This window comes from Pezoporus flaviventris, unplaced genomic scaffold, assembly GCF_033815535.1.
Source record: "Pezoporus flaviventris isolate CSIRO_AGI_PZ_B2104156 unplaced genomic scaffold, CSIRO_AGI_Pfla_v1 ptg000073l, whole genome shotgun sequence".
In the NCBI taxonomy this organism is placed as follows: Eukaryota; Metazoa; Chordata; class Aves; order Psittaciformes; family Psittacidae; genus Pezoporus; species Pezoporus flaviventris.
The window spans coordinates 1,524,013-1,543,617 of NW_026892621.1; the positions used below are offsets into that span (position 1 = coordinate 1,524,013).

At 42.6% G+C, this 19,605-nt stretch overlaps 1 protein-coding gene across 3 annotated transcripts in view; it reads left to right on the forward strand.

The window, feature by feature from the left end:
• PTPRG (protein tyrosine phosphatase receptor type G) overlaps positions 1 to 19,605 on the forward strand; it is a 404,913-nt gene that overhangs the window by 298,772 nt on the left and 86,536 nt on the right. For all 3 annotated transcript variants that reach the window (XM_061472858.1, XM_061472855.1, XM_061472857.1), the window contains exons 8-9: positions 4,951 to 5,108; positions 10,109 to 10,301. In XM_061472858.1, coding sequence (XP_061328842.1) covers positions 4,951 to 5,108; positions 10,109 to 10,301 — 351 coding nt within the window. The remainder of the gene's footprint in view (positions 1 to 4,950; positions 5,109 to 10,108; positions 10,302 to 19,605) is intronic.

Here is a 19,605-nt window from a genome sequence, read left to right on the forward strand (position 1 = left end):
AGTTCCCTGTTGTTTAGCAGAGGGCCTGTTTTTCTAAAACCTAAATAAAAGTGAGAAAAATAATTGCACAATAAATGACAAGAATTACCCTGAGTACAGGGGACTGTCAGAAACTGCTGGATTTACACAGCAAGTACTCATCTACTGATCTTTTCAGTTAAAATAACATATACTCTTTGTAATCTCATCCTTCCAGTCACCGCCGTGAGCCCGGTCCCTGGCTCTGGTGTGCAGCTTAACTTTATCTGGGGAGTTCTGGCTCGGTGGGTGTGCGACATGGTGTCCCTCCTATTATTTTTGTGTGTTTGCTTTTTGAACGTTTGAATGCAGAAGCTTTAGAATGACTTGGCTCATTGTGCAAATGGAATTGGCAGTAATATTATTTAACAAATTTGGGAGACTTTCAAAGCTCTTCACATTGGTATTGCAGATTTCAGTTATTCAAAGCGGAGCCTGGTGACGTTTCCACCTATCAGGCATTGCACATACGTTAATTTTGGAAATAAGCTCATTTTAAGATATTGTTTTCACTGCAGCCAAGTTCCTGTTTTCTTACTGAAAAGCATGATGAAAGTCCCAAAGTATTCCATGAGATATAAATGAACTTGGCATATAGTTATTTTCTTGTGATCTCCAATCCAAGTTCCTGTTAGATTTTAAAAGGGTTTTGATCACATATAGTTGTGTGCTGTTTACCTGCATCTCTCCAGAAGCCTCTTACTCTGCAGTGATTTGGTTAAGATTCAGATCTATCTTTATCCAGCATTTTACAGAGTATATTTTTAGCAAGTCAGTCCTTGAACTCAAAATGTTCGACTGATGGCTTTTGCAATATAATAATTGCTGATATCAGCTTGTGAAAACTGCAGTAGCTGGTGGAGATTCACTTCTGGTATCTCTTTTAAGATCTGATTTTTAACTCTGCTTGGAAAACTGTTGTGCACAATCCAGTATTAGTTCACATTTGGTGGTGATGCCTTGACAAATAAAGAGTGTAAATAGGTCAGCTTTTTATAGCATGCCTGCAATTGCTCTTACTTTGGGTTGTACAAATAATGGCCTTTGGTGCAATGCAAAATAGTGGGGAGATTTATCAGTCCAAACAACAACTATACTGGTTGTGACTCTTCCTATTACTGTTATGGGAGAAGGGCCAAGAGGTAGACATGAATGTTGTATCAGAAGGTCAAGTATGTTACCAGCTGGCTCTGTTAATTGTTTTTTGTGAATGTAAGAGCTAAAATGCGATATTGTCCTTTCATGCTGTGGAGCACTGCGTAGTTTAAATGTCACATTCATTGTCTTAATTGTCAACAATGAATCTGTGGTACTTACCCATTCTTCCTTTGGAAATATTAGAGTGGACATGTTTCTACAAGCCTTGGTGCTGTGAACAAAGTATCGCTGTTTGTTAACTGCTCATAAATGCTGCGCTGTGTTAGTGGAGCATCTTAGCAGATGTTTGGGGCGCTGCTGGGTGCTGCTGTTTTCTGCATTGCCTGGGAGTGGTGACTGCAGCAGCACATTTATTGCTGCTTTCCCTGAGGGATGTTCTCTGGGGCTCTGATCTCCTGGTCATTTATTTTCTGCTTGGGTGCCTGTTTGCATTCAGGTGCTGCGGTGGGAGTAGGACAAGAAGCAGCCGAAGAGGTGCCTCAGTGGGGCTCTGGTTTGAGTGTAAGAACGTTCAGGTGGTTCACGGGTCAGTTTTGCATCACTGATTGCAGTGGTTCACCAGTATTTGCAGGTGAACGCATGTTTTCATTGCTGTGTTTTACTGCTTTTGTCTCCCAGTTATTTCCCAGTACCTGTCAGGAAATGCTGTCTTGTAGATGATGTAGTTCCCAGCCTTGTTCACTTTCTCCCTCCTAGAACTCTTCACCCTGCTCCTCTGTTCCCAGCCTTCCAGGCCCAATTCATTCCTGTCCCAAACACTGAAAATAGAAAGTAGGAGCTAGTCATGAAGCAGTATAGAAACGTTTGATATTATTCTCAACCTTGTTCTTTCCCATTTAGTGGGAATTAGATACATACACATCTGCGTATATGTATATAAATATTTCTACCATATTCAGTGAATGCTGCTGCTTAGGTTGCAAGTTATTGTCATTGCAGTTTTAACAACAATAACTGATTTAAGGTTGAAGTTACAAAATCACATTTTCAAAAAGGTTGCAAGCTCTTAGGAACATAACTTCATGGCATTTACTGTTTCTATATTCCCTTGAAGGATATGGGAGGTAGATTCTTGAATTCCAAGTTTCTTTAAGCCTGATGAGAAGATCTGTTTGTGGCTCTAATTCTAAAACTCTGCACTGTGCATCTAGATGGAAGCGATACAAATGAATGGTCTGTTTCCAAAATGTGAGGTTATTAAAGCATAATCAATTGATTATCATCTATTTTAGCAGTCATTTTAATCCAATTATGTATATTTTTTTAATCTTTGGAATTCATTAATGAAAACTTAAAGCATTGCTTATAGTCATTAAAAATCAGATGGAGCACACCCTGCCCTACATAAACTGTGTGTTAGCAAAGCTGCTTTTTCCTCAAGAAATACTTTTTTTCACAGATGACTGTGACTTTCCAAATGCTTTGGAAAAAACCCTCCCTAATTGATAACCAAAATTTAATCATAGTCGGATACTACCAGTTTGCATTCAAATAAGGTATTTCTCTGTCTAAATAAGCTTCCCTTAGTTGATTATTCATACTGTAGTTCAAAATGTTTAAAAATGAAAGACAGAGTTGGATGAAATGTAGACTACTTAATACAGTGTGTATTTAATATAAAAGTCATGCATTATTCATATTTTCAATTTGAATAACTTTGAATTTAGCATCCCTGTTCTTCATCTTTTCCTTTGATGAACAATTAATTATTAAAATATAATATTGTCAGCACATGGCACAAAAATCCTTGAAAGTGTAAAATGAGCTTCGTTCTCCTGCCATCCCTTGATAAAGGGATACCTCATATTCTCTGTTTCTCACAGAATGTTTATCCAGCATCTGAAGTGATCCCGTCAATCTAAATACAAGGTTATAAAAGTTAAAAATAGTTAAATCATTAATTTTAACCAAAACATTTTTTTCTTAAATGCAGGAGGAATGCTCTTTTCAAAGTGTGCATCTACCTCCCATCTGTTTAGTATATGGTTGCTGGCTGTTAACGCAAAGAGGATGGTTGCATGTTCTAATGCTCTTTTAGATTCATAGCAGCCCACTGTGTGCTCAGCTTCCGTATAGAGAGAGACAGGTTCTTAAATAGAAAACCCGTATTATTTTGCTGTGCCGATGTGTGTGTGTGCTGCATTTGGAAATCAAATTCTGTGACTGAGTTTGTCGTTTTTCCAACCAATTTTCCCTGCATAAAAATAAGGCAATCAAATTAAATACGACATTTTTGCTGTGATTATGACTCCTTGATTAGAATCTCTTTGAACTTTGGCCAATCATATATATTTCACTATTTATTATCTCAGCACACTTTTTTTCCCAGAGGTATCCTATGAAAAATGAAAAATGTGGTTTACCACTTGTTTCCTTTTTGGAGATGCAGAACTGGTTTATATCTGCTTGGATTAAAAGGAAAGAAATGGTTAATGAAGAGATTGCAGTTTTCTGTCTCAATGTATACTATGACTTTAATAGAACTCATATTTTGGAATGCTAAAAGATATAAAGACATTGATATTGGGCAGGAGACTAGAAGATGTCTGAAGCACATCATGTGTTTGCACCTTGCAGCAGCAGTGGAGGAAACAAATCCCCCTGGTGATCAGGCTGCTGCTCAGAGGTATAGGCACCTCGTGATTTGATCAAGACTTGTGGAGAGCTGTGGGATGCTGTGGAATTGAATTCTGCAGACTCCATCCTTTTTCTTTTCCTCCTGACTTTGGAAGACGTGTGTGTCAATCACCAGCCTACCTGCTTCTCTGCTCTGTTGCAAGGGGAGCAGGCTTGCTTAGCAGCTCTGATGAGATAGGAAGAGAAGAGTTCCTGCTAACTACATGTGTACTCTTGTTTGAGACACAGAGAAAGTGAGGAATAGAGATGTATGGGAGAGCCTCACGTGTCCACATGCCCTGAGGCAGTGAACACCTTTGCACAGGCTGAGAGGGAGCTCCGGCCTGTGAGTCAACTTATATTGCAGAGGATAAATGCTCAGGGATGGCAGGGAAATTGTTTGCCTGCAGCCGTTCCCTCCTTTCATTTATTTATTTTTCCTCACAGTGTTAAATATTACCAGCTTGTCACTGTTACTTGAAGCTGAATGTTTTCACTGCTTAGGTTTGCATTTCAGGCTGTCTAAGGAGCTTCTCAGAGCAAAGGGTTTGTCCCCAGACTGATGGACCCTGGGAAGGGAGTTTCTTGGGTTAGGGAGAAGTGGCAGTAGTTTTACCTTTGAAGCTAATTTCTTCAACATGGTGCTGCCTTCTCCTTCTCAGTAATCTGCAGAGGAACTGACCCTGCTCCTCCATCCCTTTCCCTCACCGGTGCGGATGGGATGGATGTGCTAATTGGTGCTCTCTGGTCAGGCAGCAGCAAGCAGGACCACTGCAGCCTGGCTGCGTCCCTGCTGGGTCATGGTGAACCCTCACTGCCATGAAGCTGAAAAGCCATTTACTGAGTGGTGAAGCCACTAAACATGGTGTTATTTCTATTCTAGCATAAACCGGTGGGATAACAAGGGCACTTCACACCTGCACGCATTCAAAGTAGGAGTGTGTGTGGTGGGTATAGGACTGACTAGCATTTTAGCTGCTCTTTTAATAATCAACACATCAACTCTTACAGAGACTTCCTGATAGGGTGTTTTCACCTTTCATTATATATATATGATAAAACATGTTGCCGTTACACCTTGTTAGTCCGCCTATCAACTGCTTTAAAGACATGTAAAAAGAACCAAAGTGTAATTCTGCTTGTCAATCTTCCCTGCAGAGAAGGAGACCTTTCTGGATCCCTTTGTGCTGAGGGAGCTCCTCCCGACATCGCTGGGGAGTTACTACCGCTACGCAGGTTCTCTGACTACTCCTCCGTGTAGCGAGATTGTGGAGTGGATCGTTTTCCGGAAGCCCGTTCCCATCTCTTACCATCAGGTGTGGTTATTTTGTTTGTCCATCTCTTGATTTGTCCTCTTTAGGGTGTTTCTGAAACCTCCCATTGTAATTTTGAGAACAAAAAATGTTTCTGTTGACAAAAAAGGAAGTGTTGGTCATTCCTTTTATTCTCTTAAGCAATATTGTTTCTGAACGTGAGCCATCGGTCTTAAGAAGACAGTACAACATGAAACCTGGCTTCCTTTCAGTGATTTATTTGCTATTGTTTTTGTGAAGATTAAATTAAGCGATGATATAAATATTTACATGGAGTTCCTTTTTATTCTTTTTAATTGAAACTTTCTTTTCTAAGTAAAGCGAGTGGTTTCAGTTCTGCTTAGATTTAGTAATTTGAACTAATTACAGCAGAAAAGACATCTTCCCATTAATTCTCCATGCTTAACTGTTTTTACAACACAGTAAAGCTGCCATTATGGGCTCAGAGAGCTGGTGCACAAATCTTTAAAATTAGCACATAGTAGCTTTTAATGCAAATAGTCACAATGTCTGGGATTTGTCTGGAGAAGAATGCTCCCCATCAAGAAATGGCTGGATGGAATCGGATGTTTACCAGTTAAGTGTATTTTGACATTGTGAGACTGTTGTCTTCGGAAAGCCATCCTGCTGAAGTTAGTTTTCCCTTTTATCAACTGGCAAAAGCCACTGAAAGCAGACTTTTCAAATAGAATCATGGAATGGTTTGGGTTGGAAGGCACCTTAAAGCTCATCCAGTTCCAGACCCAAGCCATGAGCAGGGACACCTTCCACTAGAGCAGGTTGCTCCAAGCCCCTGTGTCCAACCTGGCCTTGAACACTGCCAGGGATGGGGCAGCCACAGCTTCTCTGGGCACCCTGTGCCAGCACCTCAGCACCCTCACAGAGAAGAGCTTCTGCCTAAGAGCTCATCTCAGTCTCCCTTCTGGCAGGTTAAAGCCATTCCTCCTTGTCCTGTCCATACAAGGCCCTTGTCCAAAGCCCCTCTCCAGGTTTCTTCTCAGCCCCTTTACATACTGGAAGCTGCTCTAAGGTCTCTTCTGAGCTTTCCCCAGGCTGAACAGGCAGAGATCTCTCATCCTGTCTCTAGCAAAGCTGCCTCAGCCCTCGGAGCATCTTTGCGACTTCCTCTGGACTCTCTCTACCAGGTGCACATCTTTCTTATGTTGAGGTCCCCAGAGCTGGATGCAGTACTCCAGGGAGGGTCTCACAAGAGCAGAATGCATGCACAGTTCTGTAAAGCTAAGTGAACAGTTCACTGGGTGATCCTGACTGACAGATGCTGGTTCTCAGAGATTTCAGGCTTTTTTTTTTCATGTTTTCTGGATCCCATTGCTTCTCCTGTAGATTCTCATCAATTTTGAAGTGCTGTGTTCAAAACTAGTCGCAGTGCTTGAGCCACGACCCTCCCAAGGCTGAGGGTCATGGCAGGATTCACGTGTCCAGCCCCCCATGCTGGTGTTATTTTTCCCTTTTCACAAAAGCATGATGTTCTTATCCATGTTCATCTCCTGGCCAGCAGGAACCCTATTGCTAGAGGCTTTCCCCAGCACCCTCTCTAGCAGTGCTGAGCGTGTCATGCATTCCTGTACCCATGGCTCTGGCTGCAGCATGGGACTCTTTGCACATGGTCCTGGTTGAATCGAACCCTTTGTTTTTTCCAGGCTGTTTGATTGTCAAGATCATTTTGAATTCTGTCCTTGCCTGCAGGATACTTGCAATCCCTTGTAGCTTCTCCCTACATCAATAAGTTTACTGTTTATTATTTGGTGGCTGGGAGGCTTGGCCCATGCTCAGTTTTATATCCTGTATGTGCATCAGGTGGGTTATGACTTTCTGCTTTCTAAACAAACGCAAATAAAGTGGTAAATCCAAATTATGGCCATCACTTTAATGGTATAAAGGTACTTTATCCTGGCATAGCTTCTTTCCTGTGCTGTACAGTAATAACTGTGCCGAGTCAAGCCTTTAAAATTTGGCATTGTGCTGCTTTATGCATGCATGTGAGGTCGAAGGGCTGGGAATTCTGTGTGTAGACAGACTTTCATTGATACTACAACACATGTGGAATAAGTAATAGTATTCTTCTCCTTGGCAGCTCTAGATGGGTGTATTTTAAAAGCCTGCCACCCTGCCATTGCTATGGTTATTATTTGTTCCTCTAACAGCAACAGTGCAGTATAATCCATTGCCACAGTTTAACCTCCTTTATCACAAACCCTGTGAAGCAGCCCTGTAATCCCAGAGGAAGAAAGCGATATTGTTTAAGCTTTGTTGCCATTCCAATTAAATCCTTGCTTTTGTTTGAAATACCTTGCTATAAAAAGGACAGTACTAAAGTGGTCCAATTGTGGAAGCTTCTCTATTTTATTCTCAGTGCTCCATCATCATCGTCTTTCCTAATAATTAGAGAACAAAACAGGACAAGCTGTGTCACCCTGCAGATGCATTGGAAAGCTAAGTGCATTCAGTGACCCAAAGCATGGCACTACCTCTTATAATGCATGCCTCAGAGTATCTCATTGTGCTTGTAACACCTTCAGTATTTTTAATTGCCATTTGTATATCCAACCCATAGAAGACTGTGCATATCAGGCTTTAACGGTTTGTAATTACACGACTTGGAGTTTTAGATCAGGTTTCCCTGTATCTACAATAGTCTTACAACAGCTTTTCATTTCTTCTGCTGAACAGGAGCTCTTGTACTCCTTGCCTTGAAGAGCATGAATGTAGCTCCTTGACTGCAGCTTTTTTTTCGAGCAGCTATAGATAAATTAATTTCTCATTTATGTAGATAATATTTTTATAGTAAAAGTGAAGTTAAAATGACTTATCTGTACTTCAACACATAAAAAGGGGAAGGTTAAAAATCGCATTTGAATTGGCAGTTGTTAAAATGCAATTATACCTCCCCAAGGTAGCATGGCAGAAGAAAATATTGTAGAAGTTCTCTCTGGAAGTTTAAAAATTCAATTGATGTCATGGATGTGTAAGCCGAGAGACTTGACTTCAGAGAAGCAGTTGCTGCCCAAGATCTTGAGCTTTTAAAAAGTAACCTTAAGCCCTCTTAGCTGGCTTCATCGAAACTGCTTCCAGTATAAGAAGTGTAAAAGATATGTAAATATTCACAAGAGTTTTGGTCTGTGCTTTCATAGAAGGGCTCATCTGTTGGGTTGTGTTTTTTTCCCCTGAAGACAGAAGTCTAAGATAATAGTCCTTTTATCCCATTTTTAACCAATCTGTCAATGCTTCCGAGAGGCTCCTGTTAATAATTAGAAAAGGTTTTCAAGGTTTTTCAAGGTGTTTCTCTGAAGAATCAGAGAGAGAATTGCAGCTGGGAACCAGGTAATAGAGCGTTCATCTGAGATACAGAAAACGTACAGTCCAGATCCCACCATCAGTACCTGCAAGGCTGGAAGAGGTACCTGAGCTCCCTGCCTGCAGTGGGAACTGGTCACTGGCTGATCCCTTCCTGCTGCCCCCTGCCTCAGTTTCCCTGCTTTTACAGTAAAAGTAGTTGTGATTAGGGGGAAGCTACTACTAAAAACATACAAGTTGTGCTGTTATCTCAGAGGTGATTGCCAGTAGCAGGGCTCAGTTCCCTTCGTTTTATGTTGTAGTTCAGAGTTCCCAAACTCAGGATTAGAGCTATGAGGTCCATCCGTTTTCCCTCCTGCTATCCATGTGCTGCTCCCACATGGAGCACATTGGGTAACATTCCTATACATATATCCGTCAGCTGGCTCAATGCATCACCCACTTCATGGGGACTTAAGTTGGACTGAAATGTGTAAAAATTAACTCACTCCTGCCTTGGAGGTCAGAGGATTTGTACAGATTTCAGCCTAATAACTACCATCATCAAGCCCAGCAGACTGGACAGGGTGGGTAGCAGCAGCAAAAGGGGGGTTATGGTTACTGGTTTGAAGGGAAATTAATGGTAGTGGGTGCTTCTTGAGTCAGTGGAAGTGCTTGACTACTCTTTACACCTTTCTTTGGTTGTTTTTATCAGTACTGTCAACTGAGGCTACAATGATAGCTTTTTCTAGATGCAAGTTTCAGGACTCTGACAGCTCCTGTATAGCTTTTAGAGCAGCTGCATTTAAAGAAAAGGGTGTAACTTTCTAAATGAGCTGTCAATAAGCTATGAGTGTAAAGTTTTGGGCCAGATCCTGTACTCTCAAAATCCATATTATCGATATATGTAATTGATGTTTATGCAAACAGTATGGGGATTGAATCCTTCTCAGCTCTGTCGTGCTTAGTTGTTCCAGCAGCAACATAACTCATTCCAGTTCTGGATGAGAACGGCAACAGACTCTTAGCAAATGCTATACTGAACTTGATAGCTGTGAGAAAAAATTTAGCTGGAAACATTTCTGCCTTAGATACTTCTTTCTAAGCAATACTAAGTTCTGAAGTAACAGGAAAGTTCTTCCTTACAGGTTAATCCATTTTATTAGAAATAGCTCAAATATGAATCCACAGAAGAAACATATTCCAAGAGGAATCTATGCTAACTGCGCCTAAAGTGCTGCAATAGCTATCTGAGAAGCTTAGCCTGGCAGCTAAAGCTCATATGGTATTTAGAGACAAGGTAGCGTTGCCCTGTCCTGGAGAAGGCTCTTGTGGTGGGATAACCTGGAAGCACTTTTTTGACGTGATGCTCTGAAACAAAGCGGTGCCAGGGTGAGGAGGGCTTGGAAAGGCTGTGTCAAACAAAATCCTTCCAGACCAGGGGTCTAAGGGCACATGTTTCCCTGCCCATGACAGACATCCGCAGGTTGATAGAAGGCCTTCCCTTGTTGGGCAGGATAAGCGCTGTGCTGAGATAAGGCAGTTGGCAGTGATTTCAGTGGGCAGCCTGAATTCCCATGTGATTTCTCAGTCCTGGCATCAACATTTAACTTCCTGCCATTTTAGTTTCTTATCAGCCACCCAGATTTCAGTACATTGTTTTTCTAATTAATGTCCTTTCTCTCCCCTGCCATGATGGCTGCGGTCAGCTGGAGGCATTCTACTCCATATTCACCACTGAACAGCAAGACCACGTCAAGTCCGTGGAGTACCTGAGGAATAACTTCCGACCACAGCAAAGCCTGAACAACAGGAAAGTGTCCAAGTCTGCTGTGAAGGATGCTTGGAGACAAGATATGACAGACCTCTTGGAAAATCCACTCGGCACAGAAGCTTCCAAAGGTAGATTGCACTTATGAATGTTGCACTTGACTAATAGGAGAGCCTTTTGTCTCCTTTGTGATCAAAGGGTGTCAAGGATAGCTGTAAGCTACTAAGGAAATAGTGGAGGTTAAGCAGGCATTCCATGTTGGTAAGTGTCAATAAATTCATTAGTCCTGTGGGTGCCTGCAGTTACCTGTGGAGCTTGCTGTCACAAGGTGCCATGGCAATAAAGCCCCAGAACATGTGAGTCTCATACTGGCAGTGTCCCTGTTTCTGCCAACTGGCCGTAGGACCTTAGCAATCCCTGCCAAAAAGAGGAACATGAAGAGACAAGATCAGAGATAAAATTTCAGCCCCATTAGCACTGGCTCCCTGCATGTTTGAATAGGAACAGCATACCCAGATATGGTTATGGGTTTCATCTTTGCAGTAACAAGACTTTTGAAGAGCCGTCGACCTTTTAAGTCAGCGTTGCATCAATCTGTTTGTAATGGTGGCAGGGAGGAAAAAACTCTTCCTTAGAGGCAGGTGATTTTCTGATGTCTTGCTGGAGTGTTTCATGTGCCTTTTTGTAGAGCGGCTGGCACTTGCTTCTGTCAGACACTAGATAATGAGCTGGACGGAGGGGGGTGAGAGGGAGGTTGCAGCCATGTTGGCACAGGCAGCTCTAGCTAGAGGAGCACATGAACAATTCTGATAGCAATGTGTGCTGGATAAAATAAGACCAGAAATAAATATCATTTACTACCTTTATTTGCCCTTATTTTATTGAATGGTGTTATTTAAAGGCAGAAGAATGACATGTACTTCCCCATCTTCAGTCTCGAGAAGTGGTTGGTGCTGAACCAGTTCTGGGTAGAGGTAAAGAAGAGAAGGGCAGTTTGCCAGAAGGAAACAGCTAAGCAGATTTACAAGGTTCCCTTTCATACCTGTCATTTTCACCTGGCCAGGCACAGAGAGTATAGTTTTTAGATGATGTGAATCATGAAAACAGCTTCACCTTCCCAAGAGAGTGCTGGAAGAGTGTATTCCTCAGGGTTCATTATTCTGTGAGCATGCATATTTATATATATAAAATATACACATACACAAATCTCAAGTATGTTAAAGTTATCCTTGGGATGGAGAATTTACATTAGAAGTCAGGAGGAGGTCTTGGGAACGAAGAAACCCTGCTGCGCTCTGCTGCTCTGGCCTGCAGTTTTCAATCAGTGTTTTAACAGCAACATGTGTCGATATGTATTTCTTCAGTATGTCCTGTATATCCTGTGTACACATTACTTACCCAGAATAGTGATGAAAGTTAATCGGTTGCTTTATGTTAGAAGTGACAAAACTGACTAGTTTTCATTCTGAGTGCAGCTAAGATACCTCTGGTACATGTGGTATAACATCCAAGAAGATTTTACTGCTTGGGCCACATGCCTGCATATTCTTTGATGCACTGGATGGTTTTTAGGATTATAAAAATGCTTTAGGTGATTTTCACCCCCACAGTAAGTAACTAAGACCCACAGTTTTGACAGACCATTATAAACACTAAGGTCTGTAGTTAATGAGCTGACCTTGAAGTTGGAAGTGTTGATGTCAAAGGAGCACTTGAATAATTGGAAAGATTCTCATTGACTTTGATCTTTAAGAACTCTTAATGCCCAGATTCAGCCAAGCACCTATGGCTTAGTTAACATGATGTGAGCCAGTCTACAGGAGCAAGGGAGCTGCACAGCTGTTAGTCCATGTTTAGAGAGGTTGGTACCTGGGTGCTTGACACCTTGCATCCTTGGGGACTGGTTTCCTGGTTCTATCTGTGTCTTCTTCCATCATGTCCAGGTACTCTAATGCTCTGTACTCATGCCTGCCTGGGAATTCAAGCTTAGGACATGCTCAAGAGAGCCTCTCAGTTGGGGGGGATGCACTTCCCGTGATCTGACAACATTCAGCATGCCATCTAATGGCATGGATAATCCTAGAGTCGGTGATTTGTTTTCCCTTGAGCTTTTGCAACAGGAGGCTAATGGTTGGGCAGCCAGTCTTTTTGTACCTACTCTGTCAACTTGTCACTTTTTGGGTTGTGTGCACACCAGGGGACACTGCAAATAGGTGCATTTTTTCATGAACTCAAAAATAAATAGGTTGCTGCAGTGTTGCTAACATGAAATGGATTGTAGCGTATCCTCCAAAGGTTACAAGATGAGTTATAGCTGTTCCAGAGATATAACGACATGGATGTTTCTGGCCCCTTCTTTGACAATGGTGAGCAGTGATGATGTGCCTGGTCCACTACATGTTCTGAACTACTGACATATAAATAAAAGGAGTTGAAGTCATAATATTTGAGTGAAAGCAAAACCTATTGTTTATTCACCTAGTAAATACAGTGCCTCTCTATAAATAGTGTCATTCACGCAAAAGTACTGAGGAGCTGAGCGCACAGAGTGCTGCTCAGCCAGGCAGTCTGGCATACAAATACAGGAGTGTAGGGTTAGCATAACACATTTATTTTTATGCAGATCCTTCTGCACACCTTACAGTTGCATCTCTATGCTTTCCACATTGCATTAAGCAATGTGACCAATGGCTGTCACACGTTGGCTGTTGTCTGCCCTCCCTGTCCTTAGGTTTATGTGTTGTAGAAAAAGGCAAGGTCACAAGAATGTGTCTTTTACTTGCTGCAGGGTGATATGGTTCGTGATGGTCTTCAGCTCTGGAGGGGAAGTTTGGGCTGGTTTGTCGGTGTGAATCTTTGCAGTTTGTTTCCTCTGTCACACTCTATTAAGTCTGTGGGCAGTATTGCTAATCTGGAACACAGTGCAGTGTTCATTATGTAAGCCTTTCTTATTTGGGAGGAAAATGTGCCCAGAGCAATTTGCATAACTTTCAGAATCATTTTCAGAATTCCCTGGTGAATAGGGAATTTCAAATCAGCACAAAGCAATGCAGCTCTGCATTGTTCCCATTCACAAATGCACTGTCCTGAACAGTTTGGCGCTGAACAGGAATGTCTTTTCTCCCAGCTATCAAAGCTACCTCAGGTCATAGAACCCTGACCAGCAGCATAACCTACAGATACACTAGAGGAAGACTACTCCTCGCTTTATGCCAGTCCTCTGACTATTTCCTTAGCAAGGCCCTGTAAGTGGTGGCATTTGGTAAATAAAATGTCTTTTGGGAAAGGCTATTTTGGGGAAACCAAAACTGTCAGTGCATTTGGATCCAGTGTGTTAGCCAGTGCAAATGTTACCAACTTCTTGTTTTGCAGTCAACTCTCCTCTCCCTCCTCTTTTTTAATTGAAAAGAGGCAATGAAGGGAGGGAGGTGTTTTCCATCATCAGAGTACAAGGTGGCGAAACTATTTAGTTAATTCAAAATAGTGTAGAGGGCTGATTTTCCACTGGGGAGTGAAAACTCCAGTTTTCCTTTTGTGTTAGTATTTAGCAAGAACCAGCTTCTTTGGTTCCATTATCTCATTCCTTCCTCCTGTTGGCAAAAGCTGACTTCAGACAGTTCTCTTGAGGACTGCTTGTATGACTGGAATAAAAGCATACACACGAGACTGTATCAGGCCCCATGAGCTGAGCTTAATTCTTAAGTTGACACTGGAGTTGTTTCAAGAGACCAGAGAGATCATCTTTAAATACCTTATTTCTGAAATATACCATCGAGGATAAACACTGTTCAGCTATGTAATTGTAGCAACTGGTTGATAATAAACCATCATACAACAATATGAGTTCAAACTTAGGGGAAATTCAGGTTAGATAGGGAGAAGTTCTTCACTGTGAGGGTGGTGAGGCACTGGAACAGGCTGCCCAGAGAAGTGCTAAATGCTCCATCCCTGGCAGTGTTCAAGGCCAGGTTGGACAGAGCTTTGGGTGACATGGTCTAGTGTGAGGTGTCCCTGCCCATGGCAGGGGGTTGGAACTTTGTGATCTTAAGGCCGTTTCCAGCCTAAACCATTCTGTGATTCCATAATATTTATTAAGAAGATGAAACTTTCAGAGATTCAAGGTGTACAGTGGATCAAGCTGTTAAATCACACAGATCATCAGGGGTTGAAAAGCTAACAAGAGGTCTCACCAGTGTTACGATACTGATTTATATAAAGTTTGAAAAGCTAGAGGTTCTCTGTACAGACATATTAAACCAGAATGGATTTATAAAATAATCATCAGATCCTGTATCAGTGACAGGGTTTGATTTTCTACACATGACCATCTCGGTTAAAATTGTCTGCTGTTTCTCTGGCCTGTCCTCTGTGGCTCAGGACTGTGTTGCTCTGTCACATTGCATATCATGCTCCTCCTTTTCATGGCCTGCTTGCAAGCAGCTATGCTAGAGGGATTGCTAATTATTTATCAGCTTAATAGTGTGCATTGCTCTACAGGGACAAATAGAGCTCTTACATTAAAAAGGCCGTCCAGTTCAACAGCCTGAGTCTGCATGTTCCCTACTACTTTCACATGTTGTCCCATCAAGCAGAGATGTATTTACAAAACATTACCTGCTTCAGTAAAGGTGTAGGCATGGAAATTCAGGAGGAAAAGGTGTTTCATTTCCTTGTTTTGGGAAGTACCCTATGTGCAACAATATTTGCCCATTTTATTTTGCTGCTGATTAGGACCATCAGATGTTGTTTCTTGCTCTTTATGGTTTTTAATGCTGAAAAAAAAAACAACCCTTTAACCTTTCTTTCTCATTAAATGTTCTTCAAGCCTTACAACACTTAAACAAGCATCCCACGTGAGGGGCTCTTGACATCAGAGTTTTCTTTCACAGATGCCTGATTACTTCCCCAAAGGTGTCTGATTACTCTTTGCTGGAGTCTCAAATGATGCTGTTTCCCATCAGTGGGAATTCACCTCAAAGTACTATCTTGTCATGGTTTAACCCCAGCCAGCTACTGAGCCCCACGCAGCCGCTTGCTTACTCCCATCGGTGGGATGGGGAGAGAATCAGAATGGTAAAAGTGAGAAAACTCCTGAGTTGCAATAAAGTCAGTTTAATGGGTAAAGCAAAAACTGCACATGCAAGCAAAGCAATTCACTTCCCATGGTCAGGCAGGTGTTCAGCTATCCCAGGGAAAGCAGGGCTCCATCACACCTAATGGTGACTTGGGAAGGCACCACCATCACTCTGAATGTCCTCCCTTCCTTTTTCCCCCAGCTCTATACAGTGAGCATGACACCCTATGGCCTGGAATATACCTTGGGTCAGTTGGGGTCAGCTCTCCTGGCTGTGTCCCTTCCTGACTCCTCGTGCACCCCCAGCCCTCCTCACTGATGGGATGAGAGGCAGAAAAGGACCTGACCCTGTGTAAGTTCTGCTCAGCAATAACTAAAACATCCCTGAATTACCAACCCTGTTTCAGCACAAATCCAAAACACAGCTACTATGAAGAAAATTAACTCTACCCCAGCCAAAACCAGCACATATATTTAATTTTGATCCTAGACTAAGTTAAATAATGAGCAGTCATAAATTCACTTTAATAAAACTTACTTAGCTTTGGACTCCCAAATTAAACAGCTGGGAGATTTCTCTCATGGTACACAGGCAATCATTTTCCTTGCTGTTCTTTGTTATGTGGTAATGCTACAGTTTGGAAGTCCTTGTAACTGGATGCTGCTAAAACATGGATAGAAGATACTTGATTTTCCCTCCTGTGTGCTGTACGCTGGAGGCATGGCTCCAACTATCGACTTGCGGTCAAAGGTACAGCACTGCTCAAGCAAAGCAATTTAGTTCTTATTCACTGTTTCATGGCACCTGATGTTAGAAATTAAACCAAGGCCTCCTACAAAGGTACTGCCTGCATGGTGTTGGAGTGCACCTCCACTGCAGCAGTATCCAAAGCTCCTGAGATGGTGTGCAGTGACATCATCATTTTGAGGCAGATAGTTTAGAGCATTGGTGGCAGTGTTTTTGAATGAGAACAAGTTATTTGTCTCATTTATAGCCTCTGTTATTACTTCCAGTAATTTGTTTCTGCTTTCTAAATGCCTGTGTTTTATGAGAACTCTCTCAAAACAGCTTTGCAGTCTCTTCATGCCCTCGGGTTCTCTCTGGGAGGCCAAAGGGAGTGTTAGGCAGAAAAGTTCTATTCTTGCAGAATGTATTTATATATTTTAGTCAAACCAAAATGACCACAAAATACTCTCTAGCATTAAGTGGAATCTTGTTGTCCAAAACAACAGCATAGTAAATTTAAATTCAAAATGATGCATGATTGAAATCTTAACTTGGGATTACTAAACCAGAATGATAACTGGTTATTTTCTTTAAATGTCTTGGGGGAAATGAAAATGAGCGAGAACAAGTTTTAGTTAACCTGTGAAATGTTTACCATTGCAGTTGATTATTCTTGTCCTTTGGAAGAATCTTGGAAGATTTCTTCATAGATTACATTACAGATTTACGGTGAGGGTGCTGAGGCACTGGCACAGGGTGCCCAGAGAAGCTGTGGCTGCCCCATCCCTGGCAGTGTTCAAGGCCAGGTTGGACACAGGGGCTTGGAGCAACCTGCTCTAGTGGAAGGTGTCCCTGCCCATGACAGGGGTTTGGAACTGGGTGAGCTTTAAGGCCCCTTCCAGCCCAAGCCATTCTATTAACAAGTCCTTCCCAGATTCCTTGGATAACTGTACTTTTCCTACTTCCCTTTTTGATTTCGCTTTGTTATGAAGACTGTCCTTTCCTAATTCCATTCCCCTTTAATCAAGTCAGCACCCTACTACAGTGTTCCGGGGCAGATGGATCTATGTATCATCATTAGGATTGCTGTTGGCTCAGCAGACAGGCTCAGTGCAAAAGGTTGCACATGAGGGTGGTAACATTGTGCTGCTAATTGCTTGCTCTGCATCATCTCTGCACTGCAGACCTGCCCGACTGCCACTATGCCTCAGTGCTCCAAGTATATGTACTCACCTACTGCTGCGTGAGTCTCTTGATGTGCACCTCGAGTACACGCTGTAATCCCAATTTAGGCAGAAATCAGTGAGTTCCTTCGGTTATCTCATCCCTTCCACCTCTTCTATGTCTTGCTTTGCAGTGCTGGGTCATTGTGTATGCAGCTGTCTTGGAGTACATCATGCAAAAGCAGGAAAGGACAGGCTGCTGCCTTGCAAAGAGCCTCAGATGAGTCAGGTGGAAGGCAAAGCATTTCAGGAAAAAACTGACCCATTTTGAAGGGGAATCAGGTACAAAAAGATGTGCTAGATATACCTGACATAAGTCTCATGCTTCCCCTCCTAGGGGCTCTGTTCTGCAGGGTTCTGTTTTCACCTTTAGTAACTTCCATGTGGTTGTAATGTGAGTAGTGCCTGTATGTAGCAGACATGGATTTATTAATGCATTTATTAATAAACAATAAGTGATCGCTTGCACCTTTTTAGATATTATAAAGGGCCCAAACCAAAAGAGCAAGAGGAATTCAGTATGAAAGTTTAAGTATGGTTTATGTTCACAGCTGCCACTAAAGCTGGAAGAGCTGAGCACTCGTAAGGGAGCTTGATGATTTGTTCCGTTTATACCTGCAGGGAATTCCTTTCTGCACTGCCTACTTGCTGCTCCAGCTGTTTGGCCCACAGAATTACTGGCTAACATGGCAAATCCATGTCCTTCTGGCAGGAAATCCTCTTTTCTTCCCCTGTTGATGTAGCACGTGCTGCTGAATGTGATTACACGTGCTGCATCAGAAGCACTGTGTAAATAAGGACACAGGTGTACATTTTAAACACAAGTCACCCTCTGCGTGGCCACGTGTATGTGTGCAGTACAAACACCAGACTTGCAGGGCAGATCCTTGGCGGGCATCAGTTGAGCCCAGCATGGCATCTGATAGTGTAAGGCTGATCTGCACCCGCTGAGGATTCAGGCCACAGCTGTAGAAACAGTGTTTGTGAAATACATGAACTATTTGGGCTCAAACACAACACAATAAAGCACACAGTCCAGCCCTTTCAGTAATACAGGGTATGCTGCTGTGATATCACAGGTACTCAAATGCTAGAAAGCAAACCATACAGGAATGAATCCAGATGTTGGTTGTGTGTTCACCTCGAGAAATGGGCAGGCAGCAGAGTGCAAACCCCAGCTTGGTCAGAACCCCTCCATCAGAAGTGCCCCACGTGCCAGTTTATTCCCCAGGGCGCAAAACAAGTGTAGGGTCTGTCAGTGTCCCTTACACCTCTAGAAGGTTTGAAGCATAGTGAAAGGTAGGAGCAGAGAAGATAAACAGTCTGTCTCCTAGCTACATTCGGCCTGTGGATTGAAGTCAGTGAACACAGGTATTTGTGTGTACGGCATGCTCCAGGGCCTGCGATTGCCTGCTGGTGAAGTGCAGGCAAAGGAAAGGAAAAATGCATACTTCTCTTTAAAGCAATTATCCTTATATAATAATAATGCCATTTGTAAGCACTCTGAGAAGTTAACAACATGCACTAAAGCAAAGCAAAAAAAAAATTGCAAATGTTTATTAAAAGGAGAATGGGGGGGAAATATTGTAAGTATGCCTCCTAGCACTTTTCTGTGTGTTAAAGCCTGTGTCGTCTCTGCATGTGATCCTGGTAGTCTATTCATTATCCTTTGGGAGCACAGCCCTTGCTGAACTCTGAGATTGAATGTGACAGCCCAGAGCATGCTGTTGTTCCTTATGGATCAAAGTCTCTTTCCAAGCATCTCCACTGAGTCTTGCCAACGTAAGGTAGCCGAGTCTGGCGCTGTATCACTTTCCTTACCATGACACTGCTGGCCATGGCACTGAGAGCAACTGTGAGTTTTCTCATTGCAGTATAACCTGTATTTCCACATTTCAGGGCAGCTGTATCTATAGTTGAAAGTATTTTTCTTCCCTTCTCTGTTGGTGGCATCACTTTTGTCTTGTCTGCAGCCGGGTTCCTGCAGGGGGCTGCAGGGCCAAGTGAACTTAGTGCGCTATTTTGCCAGTAACACTGCCGTGGATGTCGGTTTTCAGGCTGCTCTGAAATCAGATGGGAAACTTGAGGCTGAGTTGGGTGTTGTTATGGTCAGCAAGTGGTCCATCTGTCCTGCAGGACTGGCTCTTCCCAGTGCTGGGGCAGAGGGGAAAGAAACACCTTCTCTAACCCAAGAGCTTGGCCACTAACTTGTTTTGCCCTTGCAGGGAGGAAGGTCATGAAACCCCCATACTGAGCTCTCGCCTTACAGCCAGGAGCTTCCTCACAGAGCAAGACAAGACCCTTGTCCCCATCTTTTAGCTGCCTCTAAGCAGTCCTGAGTCAATAATATGCTGTGGGCACATCCTGATGCCCACATATTCCTCCCTTCACATATCACTTGCCTTGGAAGA